The sequence below is a fragment of the Nesoenas mayeri genome (genome assembly GCF_963082525.1).
Source record: "Nesoenas mayeri genome assembly, chromosome: 3".
Lineage (NCBI taxonomy): Eukaryota > Metazoa > Chordata > Aves > Columbiformes > Columbidae > Nesoenas > Nesoenas mayeri.
The window spans coordinates 20,345,420-20,362,077 of NC_137544.1; the positions used below are offsets into that span (position 1 = coordinate 20,345,420).

Below are 16,658 nucleotides of genomic sequence, written 5' to 3' on the forward strand. Positions count from 1 at the left end.
TTTGCAGTGTTTTAGTCCAGTTTTCATGCATTGCAAAGAGGAAAATAAATCATCAGTGACTTCTCTTTGCCTGTCATGAGAGCATGGAGGAAAGGGTTTCCTTTCTAACATTCAGCTTCTCTGCCCTCAAAAGCTTCATGAAGGACATGGACAAACGATATTAAACCAAAAATCAACCACAGCAGTCAAAAAAATAGAAAAATTGTATTGCCATTGCACACACCCCACTTCAAACACTGTGATAGAGGAGATACTCAGGCATGTGGGGAGGTGTTATAAAATACTGACAATATTTTAGTAGAAGTAGTCATGTAAATGTACTTGAAAAGAAATTCAAGCATTTTAAAACACTGCTTATGGCACTACAAAGACCAGACTTCACATTAAAGGTTTTGTGGAAAAGGCATGACTTGTCTGAAGTTACTTACAAATTAATGGAATACAGATATAAGACAGGATTTCAGACTTACAGTTGCAAAGTTTGTCAGAGCTTAGCCCTTCGCCTCAAAAAAATTCTCATTTAAGCTTCAGGTGCACTGGCACAAGGGTGGAAATAATTTTAAATACTTTTTCTAAGACCATAGTGAGAAAAGAATTAAGTCAGATTTCCAGAGCTTGAGCTTTGGATCAGCACAGCCCCAATATTATGCTTTATGACTATAAGCAAAAATAAAAATTAAATAATAAAGGCCAGATACAACAGCTGAGGTCCTGCCTCCAACAAAGTCAGTGAGACTCTCTGGCAACATCTAAGTTTGTAACTAAAATTGTCATGGCCTGTTTTCTATCCCTGAGGACATCCAGCAGGTTCTGGCCCCATCCCCTCTATTAAACCCTCTGGCATTTTAAAGAGGGAAGAACAACCAAGCCACTCACTGGAAACAGACCTGACCTGACTCTAGCTTACTGTGCACAGGACTTTTTCTGCAGATTTTAATGACTGTAGAGCAAAGAATGCCAGAAACTATTTTAATACATCAATAGTATGATTCAGTTCCAGTGCTCAAGCCCATGCTGAGCCCACTCCTTAATTTATATGTTGCTGATGACCCTTGCTCTGATTTAAATCAATGGTACTTCCCACTTGCTCTAAATCATGTTTGCAAATGGGATTATTTTTAGCCTTTTAACCAAGTTTAAATCAAAGACATAAGGATGATCTGGACATATAGAAATTATCCCATTTTTATTGTGTTTCTAGTCATGAGTGGCTATACTGATTTTGTGATGGTGCACAATTTTCTAGCCCTATGTTTTTATGCTTCTTTCCTCAGCCTGCTGTTTGTGGTTCTGCTGTAGGAGATGCCTCTCTCCTCCTACCCCTTATTCAATTCTGGTACCACTTTGTCACCCTAGGAAAAAAAAAAAAAAGGAAAATTATCCACTAATGAATAATGAGATACTAAGACTAAACTTTAATACATCCCAAGTATGTAACAAAGCATATTAAATTTTATTTTCTGTTGTGATTAGCAATTAAATATTTGACATTCTAGCTGTCCAGTCACCATGAAGCATCTGTCCTCTGCCTCAGGGTGGAATTCCTGAGGGGTGTCTGTGGAAGGTATCTACCTAGCAGCAGATCTATTTAGGTTTGTGAATCCTACTATTCCGAGGTCTTTATTGAACTGAAAAATTGTGTAAATACTCAAGAAAGATCTTTAAATAGGAAAAATATATACAAGTTATATGACACACACTCTGAAGACAATAATAAAACAATATGCTTTACTGACAATAAAAAAGTATAAGAAATGAACATAAGCAACCAAACAAATTGGAAGCACAACATTTTCACATGAGGTATATGTGACTCTATTAAGAGAATTACAAAAAAATGCAAGGTGCTATGATAGTCATATATAACCTATACAATGGCTGAGTAACCAGCAGTCTGTTAAGCTTTTCCCAGGCTCTGGGAGCTTCCCCAGAAGGCTGTCCTTTAATCCTCACCTTGAGATTATTGCAGAATGTGAAAGGAAGCAAAAAACAAGTGAGCTAACAAGAATCTGAAGGTTCCTCATTTAAAATATGTTTGAAGAATTAACAACCCTAAAATCCAGAGGGTGAATTCATAAGACATTTTTCTCTAATATTCCTTGAGTGTGATTTGGACATATCTGAGGGTGACTAATGAAAATGTGCAATATCCAGCTTCTCTTGAAGAAAAAAAAAAAAAAATAATGCTGGTTTTGAATTGCAGAACTTTTTGGTAGAAATGGAAGATTTTTTTACTAAACTAAGCTTAATTTGCTTTAAGTTTTTATTTACAGTATTTGGGGAGATAGGCTGCGTTTTTAATCACATGATTCTTAAAACATTAAGTCTAGAGGCCTGACTGGATTATCAGTTCAGTTCTGGCTGGTACAGTTTTCTACCATTCCACATCAGTGTTAAACTTCTTTGTATTTGAGAAAACAGCAGAAAAACAAAAGTGAAGGAATGCCATTATTCTCTATCATATAGACACTCTGTCACTTGTAATTGTTCCTGTTAATAACTGAGAACTGATTGTAAGAAAGCTATTCTAATTTTATGCTTTAATTTTTTTAATGTCAAAATCTCAGTAAATAAGAAGAGCTGAAAATAAAATGGAAAGCTGAAAATTAAATGAAACATTTTGAGCAAAAGCATGTTGGAGAAAGACTTCTTTTCTTTTTAAAATGTAATATAAAATGGAAATAATATTTTTTAAAAAATACTATAATGCCTATAAATATTTATTTACAATTAATAAAAATATTTCTTAATTTTGCTAACTATTGTTTTAAACAGGAGTTAGCACTCCTACTATGCTTCCTTGCAAACATTAGAACCACAAACAACACTGGAATTGCAGAGTCCCTACTTTTAAAGTTAATTTCTCTGTGGATAACACTTGGCAACAGGTAGTCCTTATGGTAGGATCAAATCACCTACTTTAGGCACTTGTGCCTAGGCTTTAGGTGGATAGATAATCACCCATTTAAAGTAAGTGCCTGAGGCCCCATTGCAGTCTGTCAAGACAGCTACCTACCTTAGTACCTGAGGGGTGGAATTTCTCTAAGTTTAAGCACTGAAGTTATGTAAACCCACTCCTCAACTGAGAGCTTTTAAAGGCACCTACCTCTTTTCCTTAGGATACAGTAACTTCAGGCTTTTATTGTAGTAGAACACTTTACTAGACTCTGACATTTAGGGAGGACTTTGACTCAATGGTTGAACATTAGGAAAAATTTCTTCACCCAGAGGGTGCTGGAGCACTGGAACAGGCTCCCCAGGGAGGTGTCACAGCCCCAAACCTGACATTGTTCAAGAAGAGACTGGACAACACCCTCAGACACATGGTGTGAACTGTGGGGTTGTCATATGCAGGGACAGGAGCTGGACTAAATGATCCTTGTGGATCCCTTCCAACTCAGGACATTCTATGATTCTATGATCTTAAAGGTCTTTTCCAACCTAAATGATTATATTAATTTGCTCCATATCCATTTTATCTAGGTTATTCTTCTTGCTTGACTTTTTTTATTGCTTTATTTTCTCAAAAAACAACAACAACAAAAAAAGACTGATGCTGCCTCAAAACTGCACTTGAGAACAACTGAGACTTCTATCACAGAAACCTGCAATATTTGGTATTACTTACAGGGAACATGCACTAAGATTAAATGTTTTCCTTTTATATGATTTTTTCCATAGCAGGAAGTATTGTCTGTGTATATCAGATGATTTCAGAAGGAATGTTAGGTATATGTCAAAAGTAGAACCATATTATTTCCTTAGCAAGGACAAAACCCACTTCACTTTTGTATAAGTCAGGGTTAGAATTGTAGGAAAAAAAAAAAAAGTCTTTATGTTTTGTTATGTTCACCCTATAGTGGGAGCATCCTCTTCCAAACAAAAGCTGTTCTTTAAATAAGCTGTTCTCAGCTACACAGAGTAACACATCAAAGGACAGCGTCAAGGCAATCTATGAGTCAATAAAGGATTCATAGAAGCCTTAATAGATAAGAAAACCCTATGGCAAGTTTTTTTAAAACTGAGGCTTTTCAGCAGAGACTAAAGCTCTTCAGTTGATCTACCATGATATTTAAACACATACTTAACATTACCTGGTGCATACACTGGGGCTACTTAATATGCTTAGAGTCAAGTGTGTGCTTAAGTCTTCTCCTCAGTCTGAAATAGAGTACTCAGTGTTTTGCCAGACCAAAACTCTCTGGCCTCAGAAGAACTGTACCATGGAACTATAACTTTTCAAACATATAGAAACAAGATAAAAGTTCAATTCCTACAGTAGTCTTCAGTAATTAGATCTTTTCTAGAGCAAAGGCTGTAGAAACTGTCTGTGAGCCCAGCATTTTTCAAACAGACCTAGAGGTCAAAATTTTGGATACACACTTTTCAAATGTTACTCCACATTTCCATCTAATAAGAGGGAGTATGTATGACCATGACAGCAGAAATCAAATTTATACCACAAATATTATTGAATAAATATTCACTTAGAATTTTAGATAAGTGCTGAAGATGACAAACTGATTCAGTTTGGCTTAATATTAGTTAATGTATTGATTCAAAATGTTTAACGGATTGTGAAAACTCTTAAAGTTACAGGTAACACAACTATAGACTCCTTATAAAATCACAAAGTTGCAATATTGTGCATGAAATAACTACTTTCTTTAAGAAAATAATTTGTTTTCCATAGTCACAACATATAATCTGATATCAGTTACTGTACATATATTTTCTCGCAATACTCTGACTGTCTATGAACAGTGGATCCACTGATGCCACTTTTGCTGCTATAAAGGAGTGAATACAGTGTAAAACTGCCGTCAGATCCTGAAATTCAAGTTCCTGAAAGAGGAAGTAAGAGAAAAAGAAAGAGAAAATGTGAATTTATATTCAGGTTTATAAACATTTCACATAAGTACAGAACAGACTAGTCAGCAAACAACAATGGACTTTAAATAAAAATTTGTATCTTTATAGGGAGCTATAAAGTTATAAGTGTTTGGAATAAAAGATGTAGATCCACAACTTGTTCACTGGCAGTGCTGCCTGTCAATTTAGTTTTCATTCTGTGCTATTTTATTGTTTACATTTAACTCAGCTTGGTCAATGAAAACATTCAACTTGCAAGAACATTCAGGTATCACAACATATTTTAAAATATTTGATAAGTTGAGGATGTTTGTGGATGATGCGGTATAAAGTCACAGCCAAGGAGGGTGAGGAGGACACATTCATTGGCAGCCTTTGAAGTAGAGTCAGATAAGCAAGATGAGAGGCCAAAGGCAGGTAAAGTCACACCACAGCCTGCACAGAGAAATAAGGTTGGGTATGAAATTCATATGTCCTAATTCACAAAGAAAGGCAGAGTTCCTCCTAACCAGTTCTCAGATTCCCTTGACTTTTTGTAACACATTTCATCTTCTGTGTACCAGTTAAATTAGGGTCTAGAGAACAAGTCTTATGAGAGGGTAGCTGAGGTAGCTGGGGCTGTTTAGCCTGGAGAAAAGGAGGCTGAGGGGAGACCTTATCACTGTCTACAACTACCTGAAAGGAGGTTGTAGCATGGAGGGTGTTGGTCTCTTCTTCCAAGTAACAAGCGATAGAATGAGAGGAAATGGCCTCAAGTTGCACCAGAGGAGGTTTAGATTGGATATTAGGAAAAACTTCTTCACAGAAAGGGTTGTCAGGCACTAGAACAGGCTGCCCAGGGAAGTGGTGGAGTCACCATCCCTGGAGGTGTTTAAAAGATGCGAAGATGAGGTTCTTAGGGATGTGTATTAGTGGTGGGTTTGGCAGTGTTAGGTTAACAGTTGGACTTGATGCTCTTAGAGGCCTTTTCCAACCTGAACAATTCTACGATTCTATGATTCTTTTTCCTAATCTCCCCAGACAGAAAAGGAGTGATATTCTGCCACAATTACAACAAATACAATATAACAGACTTGTTCAATTTACATGATACTACTATTTGTGAAGTCTGCAGCTTGTAAATATATTGTGGGAACATGTGGGAAACTTATTGTTTTGGGAAGAAAATTGTTTTCAGCAACGTGTTGGCTGGATAGTAGTTTATCAAGGCACACTCCGTATGCTTGCCTTTAAACAAAAAGCAAGGCACTGGACTTCTGTTTTTCCTATCACAGTATTTTATGGTATCTTCTCAAGAAAATTGCCTCAAACAGAATACCTGGAATTCAAGGTTACTGTTCAGGAAAAGCTCAGCATCACACACTTTTGCTATCAAAGCCCATGCATTTACTAGGCAGGAGTGGTTTTACTACTAAAGAATGTCTTAAATTGTTTGCTAGTATTTGCGGGGCATTATTTTGTGACCCTTTATTGGGCATAAGTGGGAAATGTTTGATAGTGGGGGGAGGGTTGCAGACGGTGTCTATGAGGAAAGATTGGAGCTGTCCCGTGTTGGAACTCAGCCGGTTCCAGCGGCTCCAACCATGCGCCCATCGCAGGGCACAGCTGAGCCCCTAGCTGAGGTGGTGGGGCCTTGGGGAAAACATATTTAAGAAAGGGCAGCAAATGCCCAAAAAAGGCAACAAGGCCAGAGCAATAGGAGATACTCCATGGCAGAACAGGTAACACCCCCAAAGGGACCACAAGCTGTGGAGGAGCCATGCTGGAGTAGAGAAAGTCAGTAAGAAGCAAGGAGCAGAAAAGGAAAAGAGAAACAAGGAATGACAGAAAGAAACCATTACATGCTGACAATATCTGAGGGTTCTACTTCATGACGATGAAATTCTACTGAATTTTTTTTTAAAATTGTGCACAGTTTCTTTACATCCTCAGGCAGATATATATTTTATTGTCTCAGGGATTTTATTTCCCACTAAGCAAATTTATTATTCCCAGACAAATGTAATTTTCTGTTACCATCTACTCTCTTCAGCAGAGAGTGACAATAAGCAGCATTACTGTACAGTAAGAGTAACAGAATGATATTCAACAAACTCCCATGATACACTCTTCGCATGGTTTAACAGGCCTTACAAATGGCTTTATCTTCTATGAAACATCCACAAAAACTACAGGGAAAGACCTGCCAGACAAGGTAGTCTTAGAACAGAGAAAGTTTAGGCAATAAGCTGTCCTCCTTACAGTGCTTGCTCAGTGCACATCGAAGCCTAAGAGAACAATCCTTTCAGCCCCTTGATCCTGCAAAGAATATGTTTATCACAAGTTTTTAGATGTGTGTGGGTCATCATCAGACAAGCAAAGTTAAACTCCTTCCAGAACCTGGAAACACAAGAATTTCTCAAACAGCTTTGAGAATGTGTTAACATAAATGAAATTAGTTCAAAAATTATCCTCTGAAATTACTCACTGATTTTCTGACAACTTTCCAATAAAAAATAGATGAATTAAAAAACAATGCATAGCCATTTTTCATTCCAACAGTTGAAGTAATAAGCACTTTAAAACTAATTATTATAATTCAATATCTAATGGAAATTACAAACTGACACTTGCAAAATTAAAAAAGGACAGCATACACAAAACATTCCTAATTAAAAAAATAGGAGCATAAGCCAATATAGCTGATAAGCAGAATGTACTATTTCTTATCATTCATACCTGGTTAAATAAGGAGAAATAAGGTGAAATTGAGGGAAGAGGAAAAATGCTCCCATACTTCTGCTTTTGCATACTTGTTAGTCAACAAATTAAGAAATCGTTATCCTAAAAGAAGGAAAATCTCTTGAGAACTTGTATCAAACTAAGCACTTAGGTAATTGGCAATAAATGGCATTTGGTTGCTGAAGTAATCATTTGGGCCTCACACTCAAAATTAGATCTTGTTATGAAAGAAAAATGAAGTGTGAATGTGGTTAAAATCCTTTGACAAATTTAAGACCATGTTATCTCTATTCTGATTTTTTGATGCATAAAAAAAATCTACTTTTTCTATTTGGATTAAAAGTTATGAAGCAAGTATGGAGATAAGTTTCTTAAAATATATTTTAATGACAGTAGATGTCTACTGTAAAATTAATATAAAATTAATATAAATACTTAAAAAAATAATGCAATTGTTTAACTCTCATTGTCTAATTTTTGTAAAACGAAAGTTAAATACACACTCATAATTATTACTGAAATATTATAGGCCTCAGTATATGATTCTGTATAAGTTCTTGGCTCAAGTCAAAGGTCTACATCTCCTGAATCACTGTCTTTAAAAACAATACATTCTAAAATATAAATCCACTCCATTAATCTTAGATTTGCTCCAAAATCAACTGCAATAATCCAACAATTTCACTTCAGTTTCTGGCTATTCTGACACTGAATACACTCACTGAATGCAGCCAAACCAGTTGAGAGAAAAGAGCTTTTCATTTCTCTAGTCTGATTAATCTATACATCTTTATCAAGATAAGAAATCAAAGGTAATCTAACACAGATTGTAGGCAGGATTTCAGACTGCCCTAACAATGTTACATGAAGAGTTTGGGGATAAGAAAAAAGACAGGAATGTCTCGTCACCGAGAGTCAGTCCTTCCCCATGTCCCTACTGCAGCTCTCTCTGTTTCTATCAGAGTTCAGAGGATGATCAAACTGCAATAGTCTCTCTTGAGTATCTGAGAGAAGATGTCCCATCTGTTGTGATTGATCTTTTGAATGCTAACAGTAGTTGTTGAAAGAGGGCAGTATTGCTAAACCTATGTTTTATGTGCAAACAACACTTTGTTTTCTCCAGTTAATACTGCACGTCCCTCAATCAGAAGATTATTTTCAAGAGTGGTGCTAGTTTTTGAAGTTGTTATACAGCTGGGTAGCCAAATAGGAGGCATGCAAGCACTCCCCATGCAGTTTACCAGTTGGTTTGCTTTCCTCATGCTCTGTCATGTCTTCACTATTTTACGTCAAGTTATCTGATCATCTGGCATCATAAAAGAGGAGCATAAATCTGGAGGTGTCCTCCTGCAGGGCTCGGTTAGATTTGGTCAGCTATGGTGGTATCAGAGAGGTGGGCTTCACCTGAGGCCTCATGCCCCAGAAGCTCCCAGAAATGCAGCTGATCATAGTAGCATTTGACACAGGACACCTCAAATGGGGGTGAGGCTGTGGTGCTCAGGATGTCTGATCTTGGCACTTCCTTCACAATCTCGAAGCTGACTGGTCAGACACAGATGCAAAGCAGAAGTTGGGGTTGAGATTTATGCAGGCTCAGGGTAGACGGTGCTCAGAGAACTGGTGTCCCAGTGGTGGATTTAGCTTGCATGCAGATTACAACAGGGAAAGGGGTAGAGGACTGGGGATTACTTTGGAAATATGGATTGGGTAAAAGATAGGGATGGCCTTCTGGCTTGGGGAAATGCAAGGATGCAATGTGTCTCTTAGCAGGAGACTATCTTGAATATGGTTTTAATGGTGGAAAGTTGGTCTCTTCAAGTTTAGAATGTAATGTGATTTTTTTCCTAGAAAATAACATGAATGGCACTTCTTTCAAGCAGATGGATTGTTCTGATGATTTTTTTTTTTATTATTTTTTAAAGAAACATTTATTTCCATTACATACAGATGACTGAGTAACTGATCATTTTATTTGCTCTATATCATCTAACACCACCCTTCTGCTTACCTTATCTGCAACTGCTGCTTTTTTCTTTAGTTAAGATTGTCAGTTTATTTTTTGTGTAATTAAAATAATCTGTGCATGTCTAATATTTCAATTAGCAAAGCTATTTCAGTTTACTATATGTATCCTAGTAAGTGAATTAAGTACAACGAAGGCACTAGAAGGAAGACAGCAAGAGAATAAAAGATTGAATTAAAGCAGTGGGAGGACAAGACTGAAAAACTGCCTGCTGGTCCTGAGAATACAAAAAAATGTGCATACTGCACTGACCTCAATCACTATGTGTGCACAGCCAAGTAAGAAAAATCTGTGTTCTTGTTTTGTCCACCACCTATGAGAGCTGGATTTATTACATATCATAAAGAGCTTGACAGCCCTGTTGCATCATTACCACACACACACTTAATTTTATTGATTACTTCTGAGAGCTGTTGAATCACTGTTTGAACAAGACATGAGCCTGTTTCACATAAAAGGCAGATAATGGAGACACTGACAGATACTGTTTATTAGTTGTTGACAAGAGCACAACTATTACTACAATCTTCTTCAGCATATTATTTCAATCAGTTTGAAATAATAACCATATCTTTTGTAAAAAAAGAACAGATAAAGATATCTAGGTTTTAGCTCCAGTCCCCATGGAAGTCAAAAAGGGAAAGGAAATTAAAATTCAGCTTTGTATCTCAGCAAGTATACCAGGGCTTGGTTGCCATATCATGGTTGAGAAGAACAAATGTATCAGTATTATACAGCTTGTTAAGACTGTTATAAACACACAAAGATAAATCATCAGCTAGGGTATGAAAGCTTCTTCAGCTATAAACTTTTATCTGCCCTCCTCTTTGTGACTGTCATTTGCACAAAGAAAGAAGGACAAGTTAAATTTTGCTCTTACTCTGCAAACATAAGAACCAGGTCCATGATGCCAACATGCAGTGCCAGATGAATTGCCACTTTATTGGTTTACTTAAGTCTGTTAACAGTGTTGTACAGGGATCTGGAAGATTCAGGTGGCTTTTCACTTTCAGCTTGGTGATTCCAAATGCCATTGTCTACTGCTAAATCAGGAACACTTTAAAACGTTGCCTTGGCACATGCAAAATTTGCTAATGCACAAGAAACCCATTTGAAAAAGGTTTTTCTAGGTGCAGCCAAATAAGTTCACCTATCCTGGCAAAGATTAAAATAAATTTCCAACAACAATCAGACTGTCCAATACTGTCACACAGGCAAAGTCTTAACTCTTATGTACCATCATCTGGCAAATGATCAAGTGCTACAAGATGTTCATTAGTAAACTGCCAGACTTCAGCAACAGAAGACCCATATTAAATAAAATGCAGAAGGGCTTGAGTGCTACATTATGATTTACTGATGCTAGAGATTATTGCTGCTGTAAAGAGAGAGCTTTGCTTGTGCTCTCCTTAATTTGCCATATCTCTTGACAATACTTACATGGAATAAATATCCTCTCAGGTGAATATAGTAAATATGGTTACTGATCTGTCCTTGATCACTTTCCTGAAGTTCTCCTGTTCTAAAAAGAACAGGATTTGCTGCAAAACTGCTGCAGAGTCTAACTGCAAAATCAGATCATGTTATACCACTGTACCACTGTGAAATTACAGAAGAGCTGAGGCTTCAAGTCAGTGAAGAAAGAATACTGTAAGCACTCAGATAAATGTGCAGGGCTCCTAAGTTATATGTGTGACAGACAAGAAGTGTAGGAAACCAGCATCATGTAGCTGAAGCTTCAATATGGCTCAAAATTGTCTAGTGACACTATGATCTCTTTCTTTCTTTAATGAAATATTTGAGACCAAGCTAGTAGAAGAGCAAATGCAGTGAAGAAAGATAAATAAACTCTCTTTCAGTTCTTAGGGTGAATAAATTGTTAAAATATAATTCCATCTTTTCCACAGACTATAAAAGGAACAACAACAACAAGTTAGAAGAAAAGGGAAATGCTCAATTAAAATATGCTTGGAAAAAAGTTTTATTTTCCAGGTACAGTTTAGCTATGGGAGATGAATCATCAATATGATCCTGGAAGTATTAATCATTTTTTTTTTAAAGCAATCTTGAACTTTCAGTGTGGGTGTCATGTAGGTTAAAAATATATCCTATTACTAAGATTACTTGTAATTTCTCGGTACTGACTTCTTTGTTCAGGTACATAAATGCTATACAGCTTTGCCAAATATAAAATGTTTTGGCCGATATTTACCATACCAGTTTTCCACAACAGATTACTTTTCAAGAGAAAATTTTAGCCAAAATGGTTTACAGGTTGCTGAGACACTAAAATTTGTCAGGAGGATGACTTATGTATCAGGGGGTTGCTTTTTACTATTCCTGTGAGATCTACTCACATTTGTTCATTATGAAATTTACTTGGAAAAAGTATAATATGTAAAGATAGAATTTTCACTGAGATTGCTCAAGCTGCACATTTCCACCAGATAGGAAACTAACAAGATGTGAATCTGGATCAGGCAAATTTGCGTATGTTATATTCTTCCAGTTTTCAAGCAAATACTGGAATCCACTTTTAGAATTACTTTTTCAATCGTTCTCAACTTTTTTTACGGTAACTTAAACCAGGTACTATTTACCAAAAATATTTATGAGAACATCAGGTGGGAGTATGCTTAAGCTTTAATAATGTCAAGACAAATCACAAGTACTGTTTCTCTCCAGACTAGTTAGCCTGTCTTAAAATGGAAATGAGGCAATTTTGCTATACGCTTTTCTCAAAAATCCACCTCGGTAGTTTCCTATCACTTCATTATTCTCTCTATCATTACAAACTATTTATTTAATACTCTTGTTATTTTTCTAGTATCAAAATTAGGCTGACTGGTTTGTAAGTCTCCCCTTGATCCCTCTTTTTTAAAAAAAAAAAAAAACAAACCCAAAAAAAGCTATGTTTTCTCCATCTGTAATCCTACTCAGTCACCTGGACTTCTGAAAAATAACTTCCACTAACTCCCAAATACTGTATAAACTAACATTTTAAAATATTTCAGACACCTTCCTTCCATATTCTGGTTTGTGTTTATAACCCCTTGATCTGATTTGTAATGTGGGATGTATTTTCTTTTTTTTTTTTTTTTTTTGATAACTGGAGCCAAGGAAAAAAGCATGGGTTAATAACATATGCTCCTCATTCGCTATCTCCTCAGCTTCCACAGTAATCTATGATTTATTACTTGCTTTCATGCCTTCAGCTCTTTCCTACTACTAAAGTTTTTAGATTTTTTTTTCTCCTTGTTTTCACGTCTTTTTCTAATTTTGTAACTTAAGAAAAGACAAAAGCAAATTATTTTTTTTTTTTTTTTTGCATATGAACTTCTTATATGTAAGAGGTGCACGTGTAGTCAACATGCTCCATCTGGCTGATGAGCACACAGGTTTAAGACCTCTTCACCAAAGGGACATGAAAAGACATCTCCGGCTCGAAGAATTTCATCCTGCTGATCCAATGAAGAGCTGACCACAGCCCACAAAAACTCCACATTAACGCCACAGGAATGCTTCATAATCAACCACTTTCCTTCCTCTTTCAAAACAGTTGCAGAGCTACTCCTTCATACAGATCCATTTACATTCTGTGTTGCAATTCCACAATTTTTAAGTATTTCCTCTAAAAAAATGTCTGATTTTCTACAGAAATGAAGTAATGAAATCACATCCATGTGCATGTGTGCAATTTTTGCCCTATTTGTTGAAGAGGTGGACACCTCAAAGGAGATGAATCTATAAGTGTGGCATGAGTTGTTGGCAGGGACTGGGAGAGCAGGAAGAGCATCGTATTTTCCTCCTTGGACCAGCAGCTGGAGCAGGGGTCCCTTGACCACCCGTTATACATGGGTTATCTGACCAGGTAATGCACACACACCCCTACAAATCGGCTGCAACAATTCATTCCCTATTGTCAGGCTGGATAAAAACATGCTGGGACTTGGCAGTAATATGAGTTCATTGCAATGACTTTTGGGGGATTTCAAGGAGAAAAAGAGGTGTTATTACTTGAAGTATTAAAGCCAGGGAATGGGAAACTATAAGCAATATTGCTGTAGGGAATACAAAGGACCTGATGGAGAAACAACTGACAGGAATCTAGGGCTTATAAGCTCCTTAGAACAGAAAACTTTTAAAATAGAAAAATGTATTGTTCTTTGCCTACAACTGAAATGCACAGGAAGAAGCATTCGGCTTAAAATTTATAGGAGGAGAAAAAACATCATCTCTAGCTAGTAACCAAGATGCAAAAATAGAATTCCCAAATGTGATTTTTTTTTTTTCCCAAGAATTTATAAGCATATAAAATTAGACATAATCCAGAAAATTATTTTGCAACCTTAACTCTACTGTTTACTGCCAAGTGAACATAAGTCATCTGTATCAAGCCTTATTTCACATGTACTGGTTCATTTACTCAGGAAAAATGAACCTTCTATTATTTAATGACATTTTCTGTTTCTCACTATTGGCGGCTCTTCACTGTACAGCACCATCTGGCTCTATGGAATCTCTTCCAGTACAATAAGCTGAGGCAGATACTGTACTATACTCTGAGTATTAGTGTTGACTAGTTCCTGAATAGTCTGTAATGATGAAATTTAAGAAATTATATCGTTTAGGTGCTGGGCATATACCTGAATATATATACCACTTATCTGAAGTGGAGATGCTGAACAGCTGTATCCTGGTCTCATTTAATGTGAAATCCCAGTGGGTAAATTGCACTGTGCAGAGGCAGCGGTAAAAGGTATAGTCACAGAAATCTTGATAAATCTGCAATTGCTTAGTATCAGCCTTTCTCCTCTGACTTTGAATGAGTTTTTCCTGGGCTCTTGCAACATCTACAACACACGTGTACATTTAGGTACACGCATACTTATAATTCTGTGTGAACTGATCACGTATCATCTTCCAAATGATAATTTCAAGGTACCTCACAAATATTCATGAAGACTTTGTCAATTACAGTGAGTTTTCATTATAGCTACACAAAAGAATAATTTTTAATGTTTTAACAAATCAGTCTCCTGGACAAAATTTGCTGTAAAAGTATCATTAAGACTCACTTTTATACTTATTTTTCAGACAAATTTTCATTAAAAATGCTAAAATTTACAATTTTTCTGTCTAAAGAGTCAAATAAAGGTAAAACCAATTAAAAACAATTGAAGTGAGCACTGAAATAGATTTTTTTTTTTTTTTTTCAATCCAGTTGTTTACCACAAGAGAAAAAGGAATGATCCAGTATTAAAGCAATGGAATTCCATTGCAAACAATGGAATGGGGGCCCTTGGCCAATCACATACATGGATTATCTAATGATTTAATACACAGATTCAGAGATTCAGATTATGGTTTTTGCACCAGAACAATCTTCCTGTCTGACTTAGAACAAGTTATGTGAACTATGCAACTGATGAACATGTATAAAATGATGATAGTAGTCATTTTCTCTCTCCAAGGAGAATACAGTCAAGGTATTGCAGCGTTGGACCTTTTGTAATAGACGTTAAAATATCTTTCACAGTAAAGCCAACAGACAACTCAGGTTAAGTTTACTAATGAAATACTGAATAATTTACTAATACAGATGTACACAGAAAGACTTATTGCATTTGTTGTAACTTTATGATAAACAAGGAAGGTTAGAGTTCTTCTTACAACTTTTTGAAAAAGTTAATAATGTTTGTGTATGGTCATGCTAGAAAAGTATCACTCAATAAGTGACTTTAACCTGTATAATCTCAGGTAAGAGTATTTGATCGTCAGATACTCTTCTGCTGTTTTCCTTAGCTTTTGTCCATCAAAACCCAGCTGAGCCACACCCTTCATCTTTGTCATATCACATCAAAGTTCTCCTCATTCTTTTTAAACTGCATGATTGAAAAGTTCTTTTTTTGTTTTGTTTTGTTTTTTTTATTCAGCATCAAGCTTGGGATCATAGGGCAGAATCTGAACCCAGACTAAGGGATTACAGCCAGACCTCTAGATGATGATTCAAACTACAATTCTGAATTAGAACCTGCTGAAGTTCAGTTGGGAATTTGAATTCTAAGTTTCACAATTTTATCTGATGATTGCTAGAGGGGAAAAAAAGAGACACATGGAATATCTCTAGCAGTGGCTGGATGCCTCAACAGCTTAATTCCAGATCCTGCAAAGCACTGAGTGCTCTTAATTCAAAACCAATAGGTTTCAGGAAATGCTTGGCCTCTGGCAAGAATATTGCCTTTTAAATATAATAAATGTTACATAATTTTAAGATATTAGATATTATTAGATATTATATTTATTATAGGTTGACTAAACAACTTTACAGTAAAACACCATCATAATACAAATCAGTAACAGGCTTGTCCAAATAGTGTAATAACTCTATAGATACTCCATCACTTCCATTTATTGTGGAATTTCTAGAGAAGAGGAAAAAAAGAAAAACTGCAATGTGGAGTTCACCATATGCATGTGCAGTAATAATTTTTTGATGCTTTGATAGTAATTCCATTCCTATTTTCACTAAACTGAGAAAGAGGATGTTTCTTACCTTTGTCTCAATTTGTTTGGTGTCCAGATTCTGAAAAAGCAGCTTTACTCTTGTTTTCCCATCATCTGAAGAGCCTTTGAGCTGAGAGAATTTAAACCTCCACAGAACATTCTAAAGGCAAAGATTAAGGACTCTGTTACACACTCTTACCTAGAATGACAGGTTGATGATCTTAAAGGTCCTTTCCAACCTAAATGATTCTATGATTCTATGGTCGATTTTTATGTATTAAGATAAAGCATTAGGGCAGTAAACATAGTGCATGATAGCAGGCTGGTTGCAGAACAAATACAATCAACAGCTCTGTATCACAATATTATGTTCACCAACTAAACAATCATCTAGAAATTATCTGAAATGTAAATGTTTCAGTTGTGTAGGAAATACCAAACTCCAGGGTAAAAGTTTAATTCTAGAAAGATCCATGAGGATGCTTGTATCGGTTTCACTATGAACACAATTCTATAACCTATCCTGATCATTCAT

General features: G+C 36.0%; 1 protein-coding gene across 1 annotated transcript in view; it reads right to left on the bottom strand.

Moving 5' to 3' along the window:
* Nucleotides 1–4,713: 4,713 nt before the first annotated feature.
* The window catches only part of SNTG2 (syntrophin gamma 2), a gene marked incomplete at both ends in the record, with an annotated part of 249,420 nt that continues 237,475 nt past the window's right edge, over nucleotides 4,714–16,658 (bottom strand). The window contains 2 exons of the mRNA XM_080342144.1: nucleotides 4,714–4,845; nucleotides 16,173–16,283. Of these exons, the coding sequence (XP_080198270.1) occupies nucleotides 4,714–4,845; nucleotides 16,173–16,283 (243 nt within the window). The remainder of the gene's footprint in view (nucleotides 4,846–16,172; nucleotides 16,284–16,658) is intronic.